Here is a 16,345-nt window from a genome sequence, read left to right as displayed (position 1 = left end):
CAAATCTTTCTTAGCCCGTTAACAATTGTGAAATGGCAAACAGGAGAGTGATATGAAAATACACGAATGAAAAGAAATGCAGATATATGCGTGCGTGCGTACGCAAGACAGAAATAAACAGTTTTAAAAGACACTAGCGTATTGTTCTTACCTCCGGTTCCGGATTCCTTCAGCACCCTTTACTAAGCGAAGCAGACGCTTATCCAGTCAGCACTACGAGGAATATGACCTCCCGCCCTTTGCTGATGGATAATGTCTGCTGAAATTACCTAGTGCAGATATGTGAAGGACGGACGAGCCGCCAATTGTGAAAGCCTAATATTTATCTTACTTAAAACCCTCTAAAAGGTAAAAGAACACAGTACGCTATTGGCGTATGGTATACCGTAAGGGTACGCACGTTGTGTAACAATCGCTTAGCCGTAGTCGAGACGCTCGAGCGTCACGTTCGCTTACGGCCAAGAGATCACAGGCAGGCACGCTATAGGCTGCCAACTAACGTAATGGTATGCTACTAGCGTAGCGGACGCTTGGGACCACGAGGAGATCACAAGCGGCGCTGATGCTCACGATGTTAAACCTTTATAACTATACCATAAACAATGTATTTATGCAATAAACCTTAGTGCAGTGATAGGGTGTAAATGTAACACAGTGTAACCTTATTAACTGTACGAGCGTCTCCGACGCTCTGAGAATACTTAGAAATATAATAAATACACAGATACCGGTATTAGGTTCTAACACCTTATATGAACGTTCTATTTGCAAAAGAATAATACAATACAAGTTATACACTACCAAAATAACATAGAATTCCTAACCAAGTAACTACACATAAAATACAATAAAGATACAATTTACTTTTAAAGGGGAAAGGGGAGAGAGAGAGAGAAAGTGAGAGAGAACGAGAGAGAATGGCTTATAACAATAAAGGCAATATGATTGCGGAGAAACTTACGCACAAAGGGTAACAATCGCATGCGCCTCCTGGATATCCAGCTCCCGATTATCAGCAATGAGAACCGTTGAAGAGAATAGAGAGCTGGCCCAGATCGGCTTGTCCTTTTATACCCTACACATAATACAGTACAATGGTCCCTATATTCTTATTGTTCATTGGACACAGGAATTCCTCTTCGCATTATAACAAAAGGTCATAGGTTGATTCATACAGGTGGGCTGTGACTATTTCCAACTGCTCAGGTGGGTGGGAAACTGGGTTTCCCGCCGCATGGATAATAAAGTGCAAATATAGTAAAAGTCCATAAACTTCTTATGTCCATAACTATACGCACGAGCGAGTTATCCGCTTCAAACCAACACCGGAATATTGCTAATTAAATATTCTTCCGATGGATACTAAACACCACTGTATAACCCTTCGTATCAAACAAAGAGGAATCTCTCTGTCCATGAGCATGCTACATTAACTAAACTTTCAGATTCTATCAAAGGGACCATAATCTACAAAATACATTATATGGTTAAAATATGTAACGATTGAGTCGCACGCTAGGCGTACACAAACTCTACCGTAAATGCGCATACCGTGCGCCTGCGGGTGCACGCAACAGCGAGTATGCGCACGCACGGGAGAGCACATGCACGCGCAGCGAGGACACGCATGAGGTGCAAATATGGCAGTGTGCATAGTGATATTTTTCTGACTTTGACAAGTTGTTCCGGCATGTCGGCCGGATTTGCATGTGTGAGCTGGTATGAATCTCGCCACTATCTGTGTAATTCCTTCTCTCGAAGTATGTTGTCTCCTCGGGCACAGTTTCTAGACTGAGTCTGGTAGGAGGGGCAAAGAGGGAGGAGCCAGCCCACACTATTAAACTCTTAAAGTGCCAATGGCTCCTGGTGTACCAATCTATACCCCATGGTACTAATATGGACCCCAGCATCCTCTACGGACTACGAGAAAAGGATTTACCGGTAGGTAACCAAAATCCTATTTTTTACAGTTATGTTGTCTCAATACACAGGATTATACCGTAGTGAGGAAGACATCCGGTGGTCATCTGACACCCCCCAGCTGTGCCTCCATCACTGTGCCTCCACCTCACTCACTGATACATGACCAAAAGATCCTGGAACTCACCAACAAGATCATTCAGCTGCTGACTGGAGAGGTGACTGCTGGGAATGGGGCATTATACAGTAACACCAGGGGACGTGTCTGGGTGATGACTGGAGAGGTGACTGCTGGGATTGGAACATTATACAGTAACACCAGGTGACGTGTCTGGGTGATGACTGGAGAGGTAACTGCTGGGAATGGGACGTTATACAGTAACACCAGGGGACGTGTCTGGGTGATGACTGGAGAGGTGACTGCTGGGAATGGAGCATTATACAGTAACACCAGGGGACGTGTCTAGGTGGTGACTGGAGAGGTGACTGCTGGGAATGGGGCATTATACAGTAACACCAGGGGATGTGTCTGGGTGATGACTGGAGAGGTGACTGCTGGGATTGGAACATTATACAGTAACACCAGGGGACGTGTCTGGGTGATGACTGGAGAGGTGACTGCTGGGAATGGGACATTATACAGTAACACCAGGGGACGTGTCTGGGTGATGACTGGAGAGGTGACTGCTGTGAATGGGACATTATACAGTAACACCAGGGGACGTGTCTGGGTGATGACTGGAGAGGTGACTGCTGGGAATGGGACATTATACAGTAACACCAGGGGATGTGTCTGGGTGATGACTGGAGAGGTGACTGCTGGGAATGGGGCATTATACAGTAACACCAGGGGACGTGTCTGGGTGATGACTGGAGAGGTGACTGCTGGGAATGGGGCATTATACAGTAACACCAGGGGATGTGTCTGGGTGATGACTGGAGAGGTGACTGCTGGGAATGGAACATTATAAAGTAACACCAGGGGATGTGTCTGGGTGATGACTGGAGAGGTGGCTGCTGGGAATAGGACATTATACAGTAACACCAGGGGATGTGTCTGGGTGATGACTGGAGAGGTGACTGCTGGGAATGGGACATTATACAGTAACACCAGGGGATGTGTCTGGGTGATGACTGGAGAGGTGACTGCTGGGAATGGGACATTATACAGTAACACCAGGGGATGTGTCTTGGTGATGACTGGAGAGGTGACTGCTGGGAATGGGACATTATACAGTAACACCAGGGGATGTGTCTTGGTGATGACTGGAGAGGTGACTGCTGGGAATGGGGCATTATACAGTAACACCAGGGGATGTGTCTGGGTGATGACTGGAGAGGTGACTGCTGGGAATGGGACATTATACAGTAACACCAGGGGATGTGTCTGGGTGATGACTGGAGAGGTGGCTGCAGGGAATGGGACATTATACAGTAACACCAGGGGATGTGTCTTGGTGATGACTGGAGAGGTGGCTGCAGGGAATGGGACATTATACAGTAACACCAGGGGATGTGTCTTGGTGATGACTGGAGAGGTGACTGCTGGGAATGGGGCATTATACAGTAACACCAGGGGATGTGTCTGGGTGATGACTGGAGAGGTGGCTGCAGGGAATGGGACATTATACAGTAACACCAGGGGATGTGTCTTGGTGATGACTGGAGAGGTGACTGCTGGGAATGGGACATTATACAGTAACACCAGGGGATGTGTCTGGGTGATGACTGGAGAGGTGACTGCTGGTAATGGGACATTATACATTAACACCAGGAGACGTGTCTGGGTGATGACTGGAGAGGTGACTGCTGGGAATGGGACATTATACAGTAACACCAGGGGACATGTCTGGGGGATGACTGGAGAGGTGACTGCTGGGAATGGAACATTATAAAGTAACACCAGGGGATGTGTCTGGGTGATGACTGGAGAGGTGACTGCTGGGAATGGGACATTATACAGTAACACCAGGGGACGTGTCTGGGTGGTGACTGCTGGGAATGGGGCATTATACAGTAACACCAGGGGATGTGTCTGGGTGATGACTGGAGAGGTGACTGCTGGGAATGGGACATTATACAGTAACACCAGGGGATGTGTCTTGGTGATGACTGGAGAGGTGACTGCTGGGATTGGAACATTATAAATTAACACCAGGGGACGTGTCTGGGTGATGACTGGAGAGGTGACTGCTGGGAATGGGGCATTATACAGTAACACCAGGGGATGTGTCTGGGTGATGACTGGAGAGGTTACTGCTGGGAATGGGGCATTCTGCAGTAACACCAGGGGATGTGTTTGGGTGATGACTGGAGAGGTGACTGCTGGGAATGGGGCATTATACAGTAACACCAGGGGACGTGTCTGGGTGATGACTGGAGAGGTGACTGCTGGGAATGGGGCATTTTGCAGTAACACCAGGGGATGTGTCTGGGTGATGACTGGAGAGGTGACTGCTGGGAATGGGGCATTCTGCAGTAACACCAGGGGATGTGTCTGGGTGATGACTGTATCACTATGTGTGTCAGGTGCCTATAAGGTGTCAGGATGTCACTGTCTGTCTCTCCATGCAGGAGGGGGAGTATATAGAGGAACACAGAGGTCTGTACAAGGACGTGATGATGGAGAATCACCGGACCCTCACAACACTGGGTAAGAGGAGACTGCCATGTATTGTACAGGGGAGAGCAGGTATGGGACCCCTATATACACACATCTGATAATCACATATCTACACTGTACTCAGTCACTGTGTGTCTCCTACAGATGGGCCCAGTAACAGAGATACCCGAGAGAGATGTCCCCGTCCTCTGTATTCCCAGGATTGTACAGAGGAGAATCACAGGACCCCACAGGAGTATCAGGTAGGTGGGATTTATGGTATCAACAATATACCAAAGTGACTTTTCACCTGTAGGGAAGCTGTGTGTGTCTTATACACTAATATTCTATTATTCAACTGTTATTGTGTCTCTTACGTTCTAGAGGATACTGGGGTCCACATTAGTACCATGGGGTATAGACTGGTCCTCTAGGAGCCTTGGGCAAATCAATAGTGTGCACTGGCTCCTCCCTCTATGCCCCTCCTACCAGACTCAGTTTAGAAAATGTGCCCGGAGGAGTCGGTCACGCTTTGGAGAGCTCCTGAAGACTTTTCTGCATTTATTTTCTATGTTTGTTATTTTCAGTCAGGGCTGTTTGGCAGCAGCCTGTCTGCTACGTGGGACTTAGGGGGAGAAGGACCAACTTCCTAGAGAGTTAATGGTCCCGTTTCTCCGCTGACAGGACCCTGAGCTCCTGAGGGAGTCATTTGCAAGCCCCACCACGGCGAGCGTACCCTCCCGCAGCACGCCGCCACCCCTAACAGAGCCAGAAGAAAGAAGAGTGGTGAGTAGAACGCCAGCGTCCCAGTTAGCGGGTAGCCGGCGGAATGGCGGCACAAGGGTAGGAGCGCAGCGCTGACATGCAGGCTGCGCACCAGTAGGCTCAGGAGGACACGCTGTGAGGGGCGCGCTGAACCACCAATGATACCCACACTGGCACCTAACTTAACAGGGGTTCTAACCCTTTGTTAGATAAACTAAGACCTCAGGCCAGTATAAAAAAACGGGAAGCTGCACACCATTACGGGGGCGGGGCTTCACTATGAGCGGATCCAGCGGCTCACCAGTGCCATTTTCCCTCTGCAGCTTACACAGGCATCACAGGGAAGCGCAGCCCCTCCACAAAGACTCCTCGTCTCCACAGCGGTACCAGGGGGTCTTAGAAGGGAAGGGGGGGGTGTTGTAGTATACTAAGTCCTATTACAGGACTTAGTGTGGGCTCGTGGGAGGAGCATCATGTTTGGGGCGAGCTGGGGGCGGGTCTCGTACGCTAATCATAGATATATAGATGACACCATTTTTGTGTGGAGGGGAGGTGAAGGATCACATTAAAGAATTTCACATTAAATGAAATGAAGATGAGTTTGGAGCAGTACTAACCTACACTCAGAGCGAGCACAGTATACATTTTTCTAGATTTAACAGTGTATACTAAGGATCTAACTATCTGTACTGAAAATGATAACAAACCAACTGACAGCAATTCCTCTATTGGAAGGGATAGTAGCCAGCACCCTCGCTGGTTGAAGGGGGTTCTGGGAAGTCCGTTCCGGTGTCTAAAACGGAACTGTACTAAGATTAGGATGAGAGAACATATGAATAACATAACAAAGGGGGTTGAAAATCACTGTCTTTCGGTACATTGTAATAAGATACATAAATGTTCAATCAATAGTATCATTTAATTTTAAAGCTATTGAACAGGTCAAAGGTAACTGGAGGAAGAATGATGTGGCAGCTTCTTTAGCCAAAACGGAGATGCGTTGGATTTATGAGCTTAAGACTTTGCAACCAGACGGACTGAATGGGGATTTTGAGATGAAGTGGTTCCTTTAAAGCAGGGGTGGGAACGTCCGGGCCATGGTCCATATAAGGCCCGCACAGCCTCTTCATCCGGCCCGGTGGCCAGTGCTGCAGCCGCTGCTATGTTTGGGAAGGAGAAAGCAGCGCAGAGCCTCTCCTGCCCCTCAATGTGCTGAGTGATCTCCGGCGGCACTGTATCTGGCACTGTGGGATAATGTGTCCCTGGCACTGTGGGGCACTATGTATCTGGCACTGTGGGGCAATGTGTATCTGGCACTGTGGGGCAATATGTATCTGACACTGTGGGGCAATATGTATCTGGCACTGTGGGACAATGTGTATCTGGCACTGTGGGGCATTTGTGTATCTGGCACTATGGGGCAATGTGTACTTGGCACTGTGGTGGCATATGTGTAAATGGCACTGCACTACTGGGGGCATATGTGTATCTGGCACTGCACTATTGGGGGCATATGTGTATCACGCCACGTTGTAATTGGCCACACCCCATGTGGCATGTGGCCAAACCCATTTATTGGCACGCCACACAGTACCACTAAGGGGCATATCTACTTGGGCATAACTACTGGGGGCAGGCTAATTTTTAAGTTGAGAATTTTTGTATGGCTCCCGAAGGATTTTATAAATATCCAAATGGCCCTTGGTAGAAAAAAAGGTTCCTCATCCCTGCTTTAAAGATACTTCAAACCATATAAAGTAGCTGACCACAGAAGCTATGGAGCATTGTATGTAATAATAACGAGATCACCATCCAGTCCTGATAAACTATAGCCTGTTAGGCTATGAAGGATGGGAAGTTTATTTTCAGGAATATATGGAATAAAAATATAAGTAATGCTCAGTGTTATCCTACGGCAGCCCTTAGAAAGAAAACTAAATAGATATTTGATGTGGAGCACAGTAGTAATGTTGAATATTGAGGGATTTATAATACTGAGGAGATGATTGTATATAATGCAAGCTCATGATGTATAATCTGGAAGTATCGCGGATACACGGGGAAGGAAAATAATGTGGATTTGTGAAGTGTATCTTTAAAATGCCCCTGAATGTGTATAATGGAAGCTGGAACCTGTATAATTGTATAAGGGAGTTAACACACCGGATCTCCGGGACGGGATATAAATTTGTGACCAGACCAAACCCACCTATGCCTTGACAAAGACCCTGATTGGGGAGAAACGCGTTGGCGGCAGTAGGTGGATTTGGTCACTTCATATCTGAGGATAGAGACGGAAGTCGGTTAGATCAGGCAGCACGAGCAGCGGGAGACGCAACCGCATAGGAGTCTCAACGGGGATAGAGGACCGGAGGACGGCTAGCGGAAGAGAGAGTCTCGTGTGCACAGTGCCGGGTAGCTAAAGTCTCGGTAGGAGGGTAATATCACATTAACAACTGGCTTCCGGGAGGTCCGGTGAGATAAATTCTTGTGTGATAAAGCCGAACTTTTGTGAAACCTGTTAAAGTTCATGCTAATCTAGCAAAAGTGGAATACGAGTCTTTTTAGGAAACATATTTTTTAATAAACATTTTATATTTTCTTTACTGTGACTGGACCGTGATACAATATATGGACATAACAGTGGATGCTGGAATGAATATCTAAAAACATATGAGGACAGTCTCTGCATATAATATAAAGTTGGCTATATACGGAACAATATACAGATCCAGAACTTAGGCCTCTCCAATATAGGAATACTTGGAAGCCAAGAAACCTATAGGGATGAGAAAGACAGATGGGGACAGAATAAATCAGTACCTTATTATGAAAGAAGAATAAGGGAAAGGAGATCACCGTATAGGGATAGATGGAGGAACAGAAGAGAGATTACCCCCACAGAAATACGAACATCAAATAGATACAGCCCGTTAGAAGATCAATTTGACACACCAGCTTTTTTATCCAAACGGAGAGAAATGAGAACATTAAGGTGAGAAGAAGGGGAAAAAGGGGAGGAAAAAATAATAGGACGAGAAATACTCCACCGAAAAAGAGAAAAAGAAAGTCCAATAAGCACATGGAGGACATACAGAATGAGAATATAGTACTTCCAGGCAAGATGAAAATCTTCAATTTAACAAATCACCTTTTAGCAAAGGAAGAAATTACTTCGAAAAAGGCCTAAAATATGCGCCCTCACTCCCCCTTAACAAATTCAGTACATTTGTGGATTTGCACAAATATATTAGATAGTTAAGTATTAAGAAATTTTTTTTAATGAATGAGGATAGTACACAATGAGGAAGTTTTAGTAAGAATAATACCCCCTTCAAACCCAAATCCGTTTTTAATCCGGTACATGTATGAGGACATTTTTTAGAGACTTTTTTAAACTTGTTATGGATGACATACAAGAATTACAGACAAAAGTACCTAGACAGAATTTAACATTTAAAGAAAGAAAGGCACTCCAACGTTTGAAAGAAAATGAGGACCTGGTCATCAAGCCGGCAGATAAGGGAGGGGGGGATAGTCATAATGACAAGGGAAGATTATGAAACTGAAATTTTAAAACAGCTGGAGGATGGAAGTACCTATAGGAAACTAAGGACAGATCCCACTAGTCGTATTAAGACAGAATTGGGTAAATTGATAGACGAATATGTGGTAAGAGGGGTCTTGGAAGAAAGGGAAAAGAAGTTTCTATATGTAGAGGAACCTATAATCCCAGTAATATATATTTTACCCAAAGTCCACAAAGACACGGAAAAGCCGCCGGGACGACCAATTATATCCGGTGTGGGGTCTGTGACTACTAACCTTTCCGAATTCATTGATTTTTTTCTTGCAACCACTGGTGGTCAAAAATAAAGCACATTTAAAGGATACAAGAGATTTCCTGAACTTTATAGAAAATGTTCAATGGGAAGAAGGCTTTTTAATGGTGACAGCGGATGTTCGTTCCCTGTACACGATTATCGAACATTCTGCAGGGATTAGAGCTCTTACTATGGCATTGAACAACAGTAGCCTAGACAAAGGATTGCAGGATTTTATACAAAAAGGAGTTTTATTTATTTTACAAAATAACTATTTCTCATTTAATAACGTGTTTTATCTCCAAAACATGGGCACCGCCATGGGCACCAGGTTCGCTCCGAGTTATGCTTTTATCTTCATGGGTCAGTGGGAAGAGGATTTTATTTGGAACCACTGCCCATTCGGAGCAAACCTGGTGTCATGGCGAAGATATATAGATGACGTGTTTTTTATTTGGAGAGGAGGGGAAGAACTATTAATGGCTTTTATGAATTATCTAAATAACAACACTCTGAATATTTATTTTACTTTTGAATCCAGTAAGGATAAGATCAATTTTTTAGATGTTACATTGTTTATCGAAAATAACAATATTCAAACAATGAATTTTAAAAAAAACCCACTGATTCTGGGGCAAATATAGGATTTACCAGCTGTCACCACCCTAATTGGCTGGCATCCATACCAGAGGGACAGTTCAGACGTTTAAAACGAAACTGTACCACATCAGAAATGTTTGAAATCCAAGCGGAAGAAATTAAAGGAAAATTCTTATCCTCAGGATATCAAAATGATAGAGTACAGGATGCCATGAACAAGGTGGCAACCATAGAAAGAAAGGATCTATTACATCCCCAAGCGTCCGATAAGGAAATCAATAACTTTGAGTGGGCTTTTACTACATCGTTTAGCAGTCAGTATAAGAATATAGAACAATCCCTCAAGAAACATTGGGAAATATTAAAGAAAGACCCTGTTATCGGGAATCTCTTACCTGTAAAACCGAAATGTATATTTAGGAAAGCCCCCAATCTCAAAACCTCATTGGTAAAAAGTGCACAACCACCAAGAAAACCAATGTCCACTATCAAATCTAAAGGTTTCTTTAGGTGTGGGTTGTGCCTAGGATGTAGGGGTGTAAAATCTGATGCAGGAAAAATCACAGAAGTTTCCATTAATGGAAACAACTGGAAAATAAGTGATTTTATCACTTGTAACAGTTCAAATATGGTGTATGCCGTAAACTGCAATTGTGGACTGTGGTACATAGGGCGCACATCAAGGCCTCTCAAAGTTCGCATTAGCGAACACCTACGCAATATTAAAAATGGACTGACAACGCATTCATTGTCAGAACATTTTTTAACACACCATCATAGGAATATAGGGGCAATTAAAATGTTTTGTGGCATCAGACATATAAAAGGCCACTGGAGGCGAAATGACAAAGCCAATCAATTAGCGAAGGCCGAAATGAAGGGCATTTTTGATTTAGGAACACTCAAGCCCGGTGGCTTGGATTCTGATTTTGAAGTTAAACGGTTTTTATAGGATTCTGCTAATTCTATATGTAGATGTTTTTACATTTGAATTTTTGCACATTTTTATCAGAATCATTATTTTATAAATATTGTTATTTAGAAGCTGCTAATACCTATTTTTTATGTATATCGATCTTGGATGTATATTTATTTGAATGATTTTACTATGAAAATAATCTAATGTATGGTTTGATCATTTTAGAAACATTCATCCCCGTCAACACGTCACCGGAAGTGACGTTACGCCTTTTTCATATTTAATTACATGTTAAAACTGGTGTAATTTATGGTTAGAGACGTTAATCATGTTAAGATTAACATAAAGATGGATGAGGACTTATAAAACGAGCACCGGGAAATATGACTGGTTTCGCAAACAGTAATGCCGGAAATGACGTTACGGCAGAGAGCAGCCGGGTTGCCAGGACAACAGGAAAGCCGGAACATAGACGCTGTGTATCAGTACGGCGGAAGCCAGAGAGGAGGTTATACACAGTTCATGTTGTCAGGGCAACCACTACACACGGAAATAGACGCTGAGGCTCGGCGCAGCGTCATTAGGGAAGGACTGATGATACAATTTGCTCCTGCTGTGAACCATGGAGTCCGATTGGTGGAGGGTTATTTAAATAGGGAACTGTTAAGCAGGATCATTATTCATCTCAACCTTGAAAAAGACTCTAGTAAAGAGTTGAAACGCGTCGGTTTCCTGTTGAAGACGCTTGTGAGGAGAGTGTATTTATCCGGGACCCAGCAGTGACAATCTGTGTGGTGTATGGGCTGATCCGGAGCACCCATCTTGGGACACACGCGCTGATAGGGACGGTTTAAACCGCAGTTCCCTAAAATTCTGGTAATTACCTATTGTCTCACACGCCTCTCCAAAGGATTTTGTTGAATAATCGATCTTCTTGCATTGTATATGTGTTGTTGTAATTAAAACGGTACTTCGCTATACATTGTTTTCTTTCATTCTACATGATAAATTTTTCTGGACAACACGATGGAATGATATGGAACAAAGAAGGAATCACAATTAGCACTAGTTAAGTGGAACTCTCTATATTTTGTTTTTCTATTACTCAAACCTGTTTGTGGTACCGAAACCGGACGGATCGGTAAGGCCAATATTAAACCTAAGGTAATTCAAATTCAAGATGGAGTCTCTGAGAGCAGTGATCTCAGGTCTGGAGGAGGGGGAATTCCTAGTATCCCTGGATATCAAGTATGCGTACCTTCACATTCCAATCTGGGCGCCTCATCAGGCTTATCTAAGATTTGCGCTGCTGGACTGTCACTATCAGTTCCAGGCACTGCCATTTGGCCTCTCCACGGCACCGATGGTGTTCACCAAGGTCATGGCAGAGATGATGCTACTCCTCCGCAGTCAGGGAGTGAACATAATTCCATATCTGGACGATCTGCTGTTACAGAGTATTGCTCTCTCAACTCGACTGCTCCAGGATCATGGGTGGATCCTGAACCTTCCAAAGTCACATTTGGAGCCAACAAGGAGACTGCCCTTCCTGGGGATGTTACTCGACACAGAAGTGCAGTGGGTGTTTCTACCGGTGGAGAAAGCGTTGGTGATCCAATCCATGGTCCGGAATGTCCTGAAGCCAACCCGGGTATCTGTTCATTCGTGCATTCGCCTTCTGGGGAAGATGGTAGCCTCCTACAAGGCTTTGTAGTATGGACGATTCCATGCACGGTTCTTCTAACTGGATCTCCTCGACAAATGGTTGGGATCTCATCGTCACATGCACCAGTGTATACTCCTGTCGCCGAAAGCCAGAATTTCACTCCTCTGGTGGCTGCAAACTTCTCACCTACTCAAGGGCCGCAGGTTCGGGATTTATAATTGGATCCTTCTAACCACGGATGCAAGCCTCTGGTTGGGGAGCAGTCACCCAAGGGAAAAACTTCCAAGGAAAGTGGTCAAGTCGGGAATCCATCCTTCCGATAAACGTTCTGGAACTAAGGACCATATACAACGGCCTTCTACAAGCGGCACATCTTCTGCAAGATCAGGCCATTCAGGTTCAGTCGGACAATGTAATGGCAGTGTCTTACATAAACCGACAGGGTGGAATGAAGAGCAGAGGTAACAAGAATCCTCCTTTGGGCAGAAAAGCACGCGCTGGCGCTGTCAGCGATCTTCATTCCGGGAGTGGACAACTGGGAAGCGGACTACCTCAACAGACACGATCTCCATCCAGAAGAATGGGGCCTCCACCCGGAGGTGTTCGCAGAGGTGACAAGACGGCGAGGTGTACCTCAGATAGACATGATGGCCTCTCGCCTCAACAAGAAGCTTCAGAGATACTGTTCCAGGTCAAAAGACCCACAAGCAATGGCGGTGGACGCACTGGTAACTCCGTGGATGTTCCAGTCAGTGTATGATTCTCAAACTAATGAAAAGAACAAGAGTTCAGAAGATCCTCATTGCTCCGGACTGGCCAGGAAGGGCTTGGTAGGCGGATCTTCTGTAATTACTGCTGGAGGATCCGAGGCCTTTTCCTCGTCGTGAGAACCTTCAACAGGGGCCGTTCGCCTATCAAGACTTACCGTGGCTACGTTTGACGGTATGGAGGTTGAACGCCAGATTTTAGCTCGGAAGGGCATTCCGAACAAGGTTATTCCTACCCTGATACAGGCTAGGAAGGGAGTAACGTCTAAACATTACCATCGGATTTGGAAAAAGTATGTGTCTTGGTGTGAATCCAAGAAGTTTCCTACGGTGGAGTTTCAACTAGGACGGTTTCTCCTCTTTCTGCAAGCAGGTGTGGATATGGGCCTACGCTTGGGCTCCATAAAGGTCCAGATTTCGGCCTTGTCCATTTTCTTCCAGAAACAATTGGCTGCTTTCCCTGAAGTTCAGACATTCTTGAAAGGGGTTCTGCAATTCCAACCACCCTTTGTTCCTCCTACAGCACCTTGGGATCTTAATGTGGTGCTGCAGTTTCTGCAATCGGATTGGTTCGAGCCTTTACTAGAGGTGGACGTCAAGTTTCTTACTTGGAAGGTGGTCACACTGTTGGCATTGGCATCTGCTAGACGTGTGTCAGAATTGGGGGCATTGTCATGCAAGAGCCCCTACTTGATCTTCCATGAAGATAGAGCTGAGCTCACAACGTGTCAGCAATTCCAAAGGTTGGGTCAGCTTTTCAGATCAACCAACCTATTGTGGTGCCAGTGGCTACTGACTCCTCAATTACCTCAAAGTCCTTGGATGTTGTGCGGGCTTTGGAAATATATGTGAAGAGAACTTCTCGTCACAGCAAGTTGGACGCTCTGTTTGTCCTTTATGATGTCAACAAGGAAGGGTGTCCTGCTTCTAAGAATACGATTTCTCGTTGGATCAGGTGTACTATCTAGCATGCTTATTCTACGGCAGGCTTGCCAATTCCAAAATCTGGTAAGGCCCACTCTATTCGTAAAGTGGGTTCTTCCTGGGCGGCTGCTCTGGGTGTCTCGGCTTTACAGTTTTGCAGAGCAGCTACTTGGTCAGGGTCGAACACGTTTGCTAAGTTCTACAAGTTCAATACTTTAGCCTCTGAGGACCTAAAGTTTGGTCAATCTGTTATGCAGGAGCCTCAGCACTGTCCTTTCTGTACTGGGAGCTTTGGTACATCCCCATGGTACTAAATGGAACCCCAGCATCCTCCTAAATAGGATTTTAATAACTTACCTGTAACTTTTCTCGTAGTCCATAGAGGATGCTGGGTGCCCGTCCAGTGCTTTGTATTCCTGCATTGTTACTTGGTTAAGTATTGTTGTTCAGCCGTTGCTGAATTATTTCAAGTTGGTTAGCTTGGCTTTCCTTTTGTTATGTGTGAGCTGGTGTGTTCCTCACCACTATCTGTGTATTTTCTTCTCTTGAAGTATGTCCGTCTCCTCGGGCACAGTTTCTAGACTGAGTCTGGTAGCAGGGGCATAGAGGGAGGAGCCAGCCCACACTATTAAACTCTTAAAGTGCCCACGGCTCCTAGTGGACCCGTCTATACCCCATGGTACTAAATAGAACACCAGCATCCTCTACGGACTACGAGAAAAAGATTTACCGGTACGTAATTAAAATCCTATTTTCTCTTCTGTGGTGGCTTCAGACTTCTCACCTGACCGAGGGTCGAAGGTTCGGGATTCAAATTTGGATTCTGCTAACCACAGACGCAAGCCTCAGAGGTTGGGGAGCAGTCACCCAGGGGGAACAGTTCCAAGTAAAATGGTTGTCGGGAAACCATTCTTCCAGTCAACGTTCTGGAGCTAAGGGCCATATACAACGCCCTTCTACAGGCATCGCATCTTCTTCAAGATCCCGCCATTCAAGTTCAGTCGGACAATGTGACGGCAGTAACGTACATAAGCCGACAGTGCGGAACGAAGAGCAGAGCAGCGATGTCAGAGGTAACAAAGATTCTCCTTTGGGCAGAAAGACACGCGGTGGCGCTGTCGGCATTCTTCATTCCGGGAGAAAACAACTGGGAAGCGGACTTCCTTAGCAGACACAACCTCCACCCAGGAGAGTGGGGCCTTCACCTGCAGTTGTTCAAGTCCTTGACAAGTCGGTGGGGAATTCCACAAATAGACATGATGGCCTCTCGGCTCAACAAGAAGCTCAATCGGTGTTGTGCCAGGTCGGGAGACCCACAAGCAGTGGCGGTGGACACTCTGGTGACTCCATGAGCCTACCAGATGGTTTACGTGTTTCCACCTCTTCCATGGATCCCAAGAATTCTCAAAAGAATAAAAATGGAAAAGGTTCAAGCAATTCTCATTGCTCCGGACTAGCCAAAAAGGGCCTGGTACGCCAATCTACTGGAGATGCTCCGAGAGGACAAGTGGCCTCTGCCTCTTCGCGAGCATCGTCTACAGCAGGGGCAGTTTGTCTATCAAGACTTACCACGGCCACGTTTGATGGCATGGAAGTGGAGCGTCAAATTCTAGCCCAGAAAGGAATCCCGGATGAGGTTATTCCGACTTTGATCCAAGCCAGAAAAGGGGTAACGTCTTGACATTGCCACCGTATTTGGAAAAAGTACGTCTCTTGGTGCGAGAACAGGAAATTTCCTGCGTTGTAATTTCATGTGGGATGTTTTCTGCTTTTTCTGCAGTCAGGTGTGGATGTGGGCCTACGTTTGGGCTCCTTAAAAGTCCAGATTTCAGCCTTATCCATTTTCTTCCAGATACAATTGGCTTCCCTCCCTGAGGTGCAGACTTTCTTGAAAGGTGTTCTGCACATCCAACCGCCCTTTGTGCCTCCCACGGCACGTTGGTATCTCAACGTGGAATTGCAGTTTCTACAATCAGAATGGTTTGAGCCTTTACAGGAGGTTGACATAAAATTTCTTATGTGGAAGACCGTTACACTGTTTTCCTTCGCTTTGGAAAGGCGTTTGTCGTAATTGGGGGCATTGTCTCACAAAAGCCCCTATTTGATTTTTCATGAAGATAGAGCTGAACTCAGAACTCGTCAGCAATTTCTTCCTAAGGTGGTGTGTGCATTTCATATCAACCAACCTATGAAGTTCCAGTGCTTACTGACAACTCTGTTTCCTCAAAATCCTTGGAGGTTGTGAGGGCTTTGAAGATCTATGTGAAGCGGACAGCTCGTCACAGAAAATCTGACAAGCTGTCTGTTCTCTATGATCCCAAGAAAATTGTGTGTCTTGCTTCAAAGCAGTCTATTGCT

The 16,345-nt window shown here is 45.5% G+C and overlaps 1 protein-coding gene across 1 annotated transcript in view; it reads left to right on the top strand.

The window, feature by feature from the left end:
• The window catches only part of LOC135054673 (oocyte zinc finger protein XlCOF8.4-like), an 88,366-nt gene that overhangs the window by 52,414 nt on the left and 19,607 nt on the right, over positions 1 to 16,345 (top strand). The window contains exons 3-5 of the mRNA XM_063957921.1: positions 1,992 to 2,138; positions 4,495 to 4,573; positions 4,688 to 4,785. Coding sequence (XP_063813991.1) covers positions 1,992 to 2,138; positions 4,495 to 4,573; positions 4,688 to 4,785 — 324 coding nt within the window. The remainder of the gene's footprint in view (positions 1 to 1,991; positions 2,139 to 4,494; positions 4,574 to 4,687; positions 4,786 to 16,345) is intronic.

This window comes from Pseudophryne corroboree, chromosome 3 (genome assembly GCF_028390025.1).
Source record: "Pseudophryne corroboree isolate aPseCor3 chromosome 3, aPseCor3.hap2, whole genome shotgun sequence".
Classification (NCBI taxonomy): Eukaryota; Metazoa; Chordata; class Amphibia; order Anura; family Myobatrachidae; genus Pseudophryne; species Pseudophryne corroboree.
This window is presented reverse-complemented; position numbering and strand designations above follow the sequence as displayed.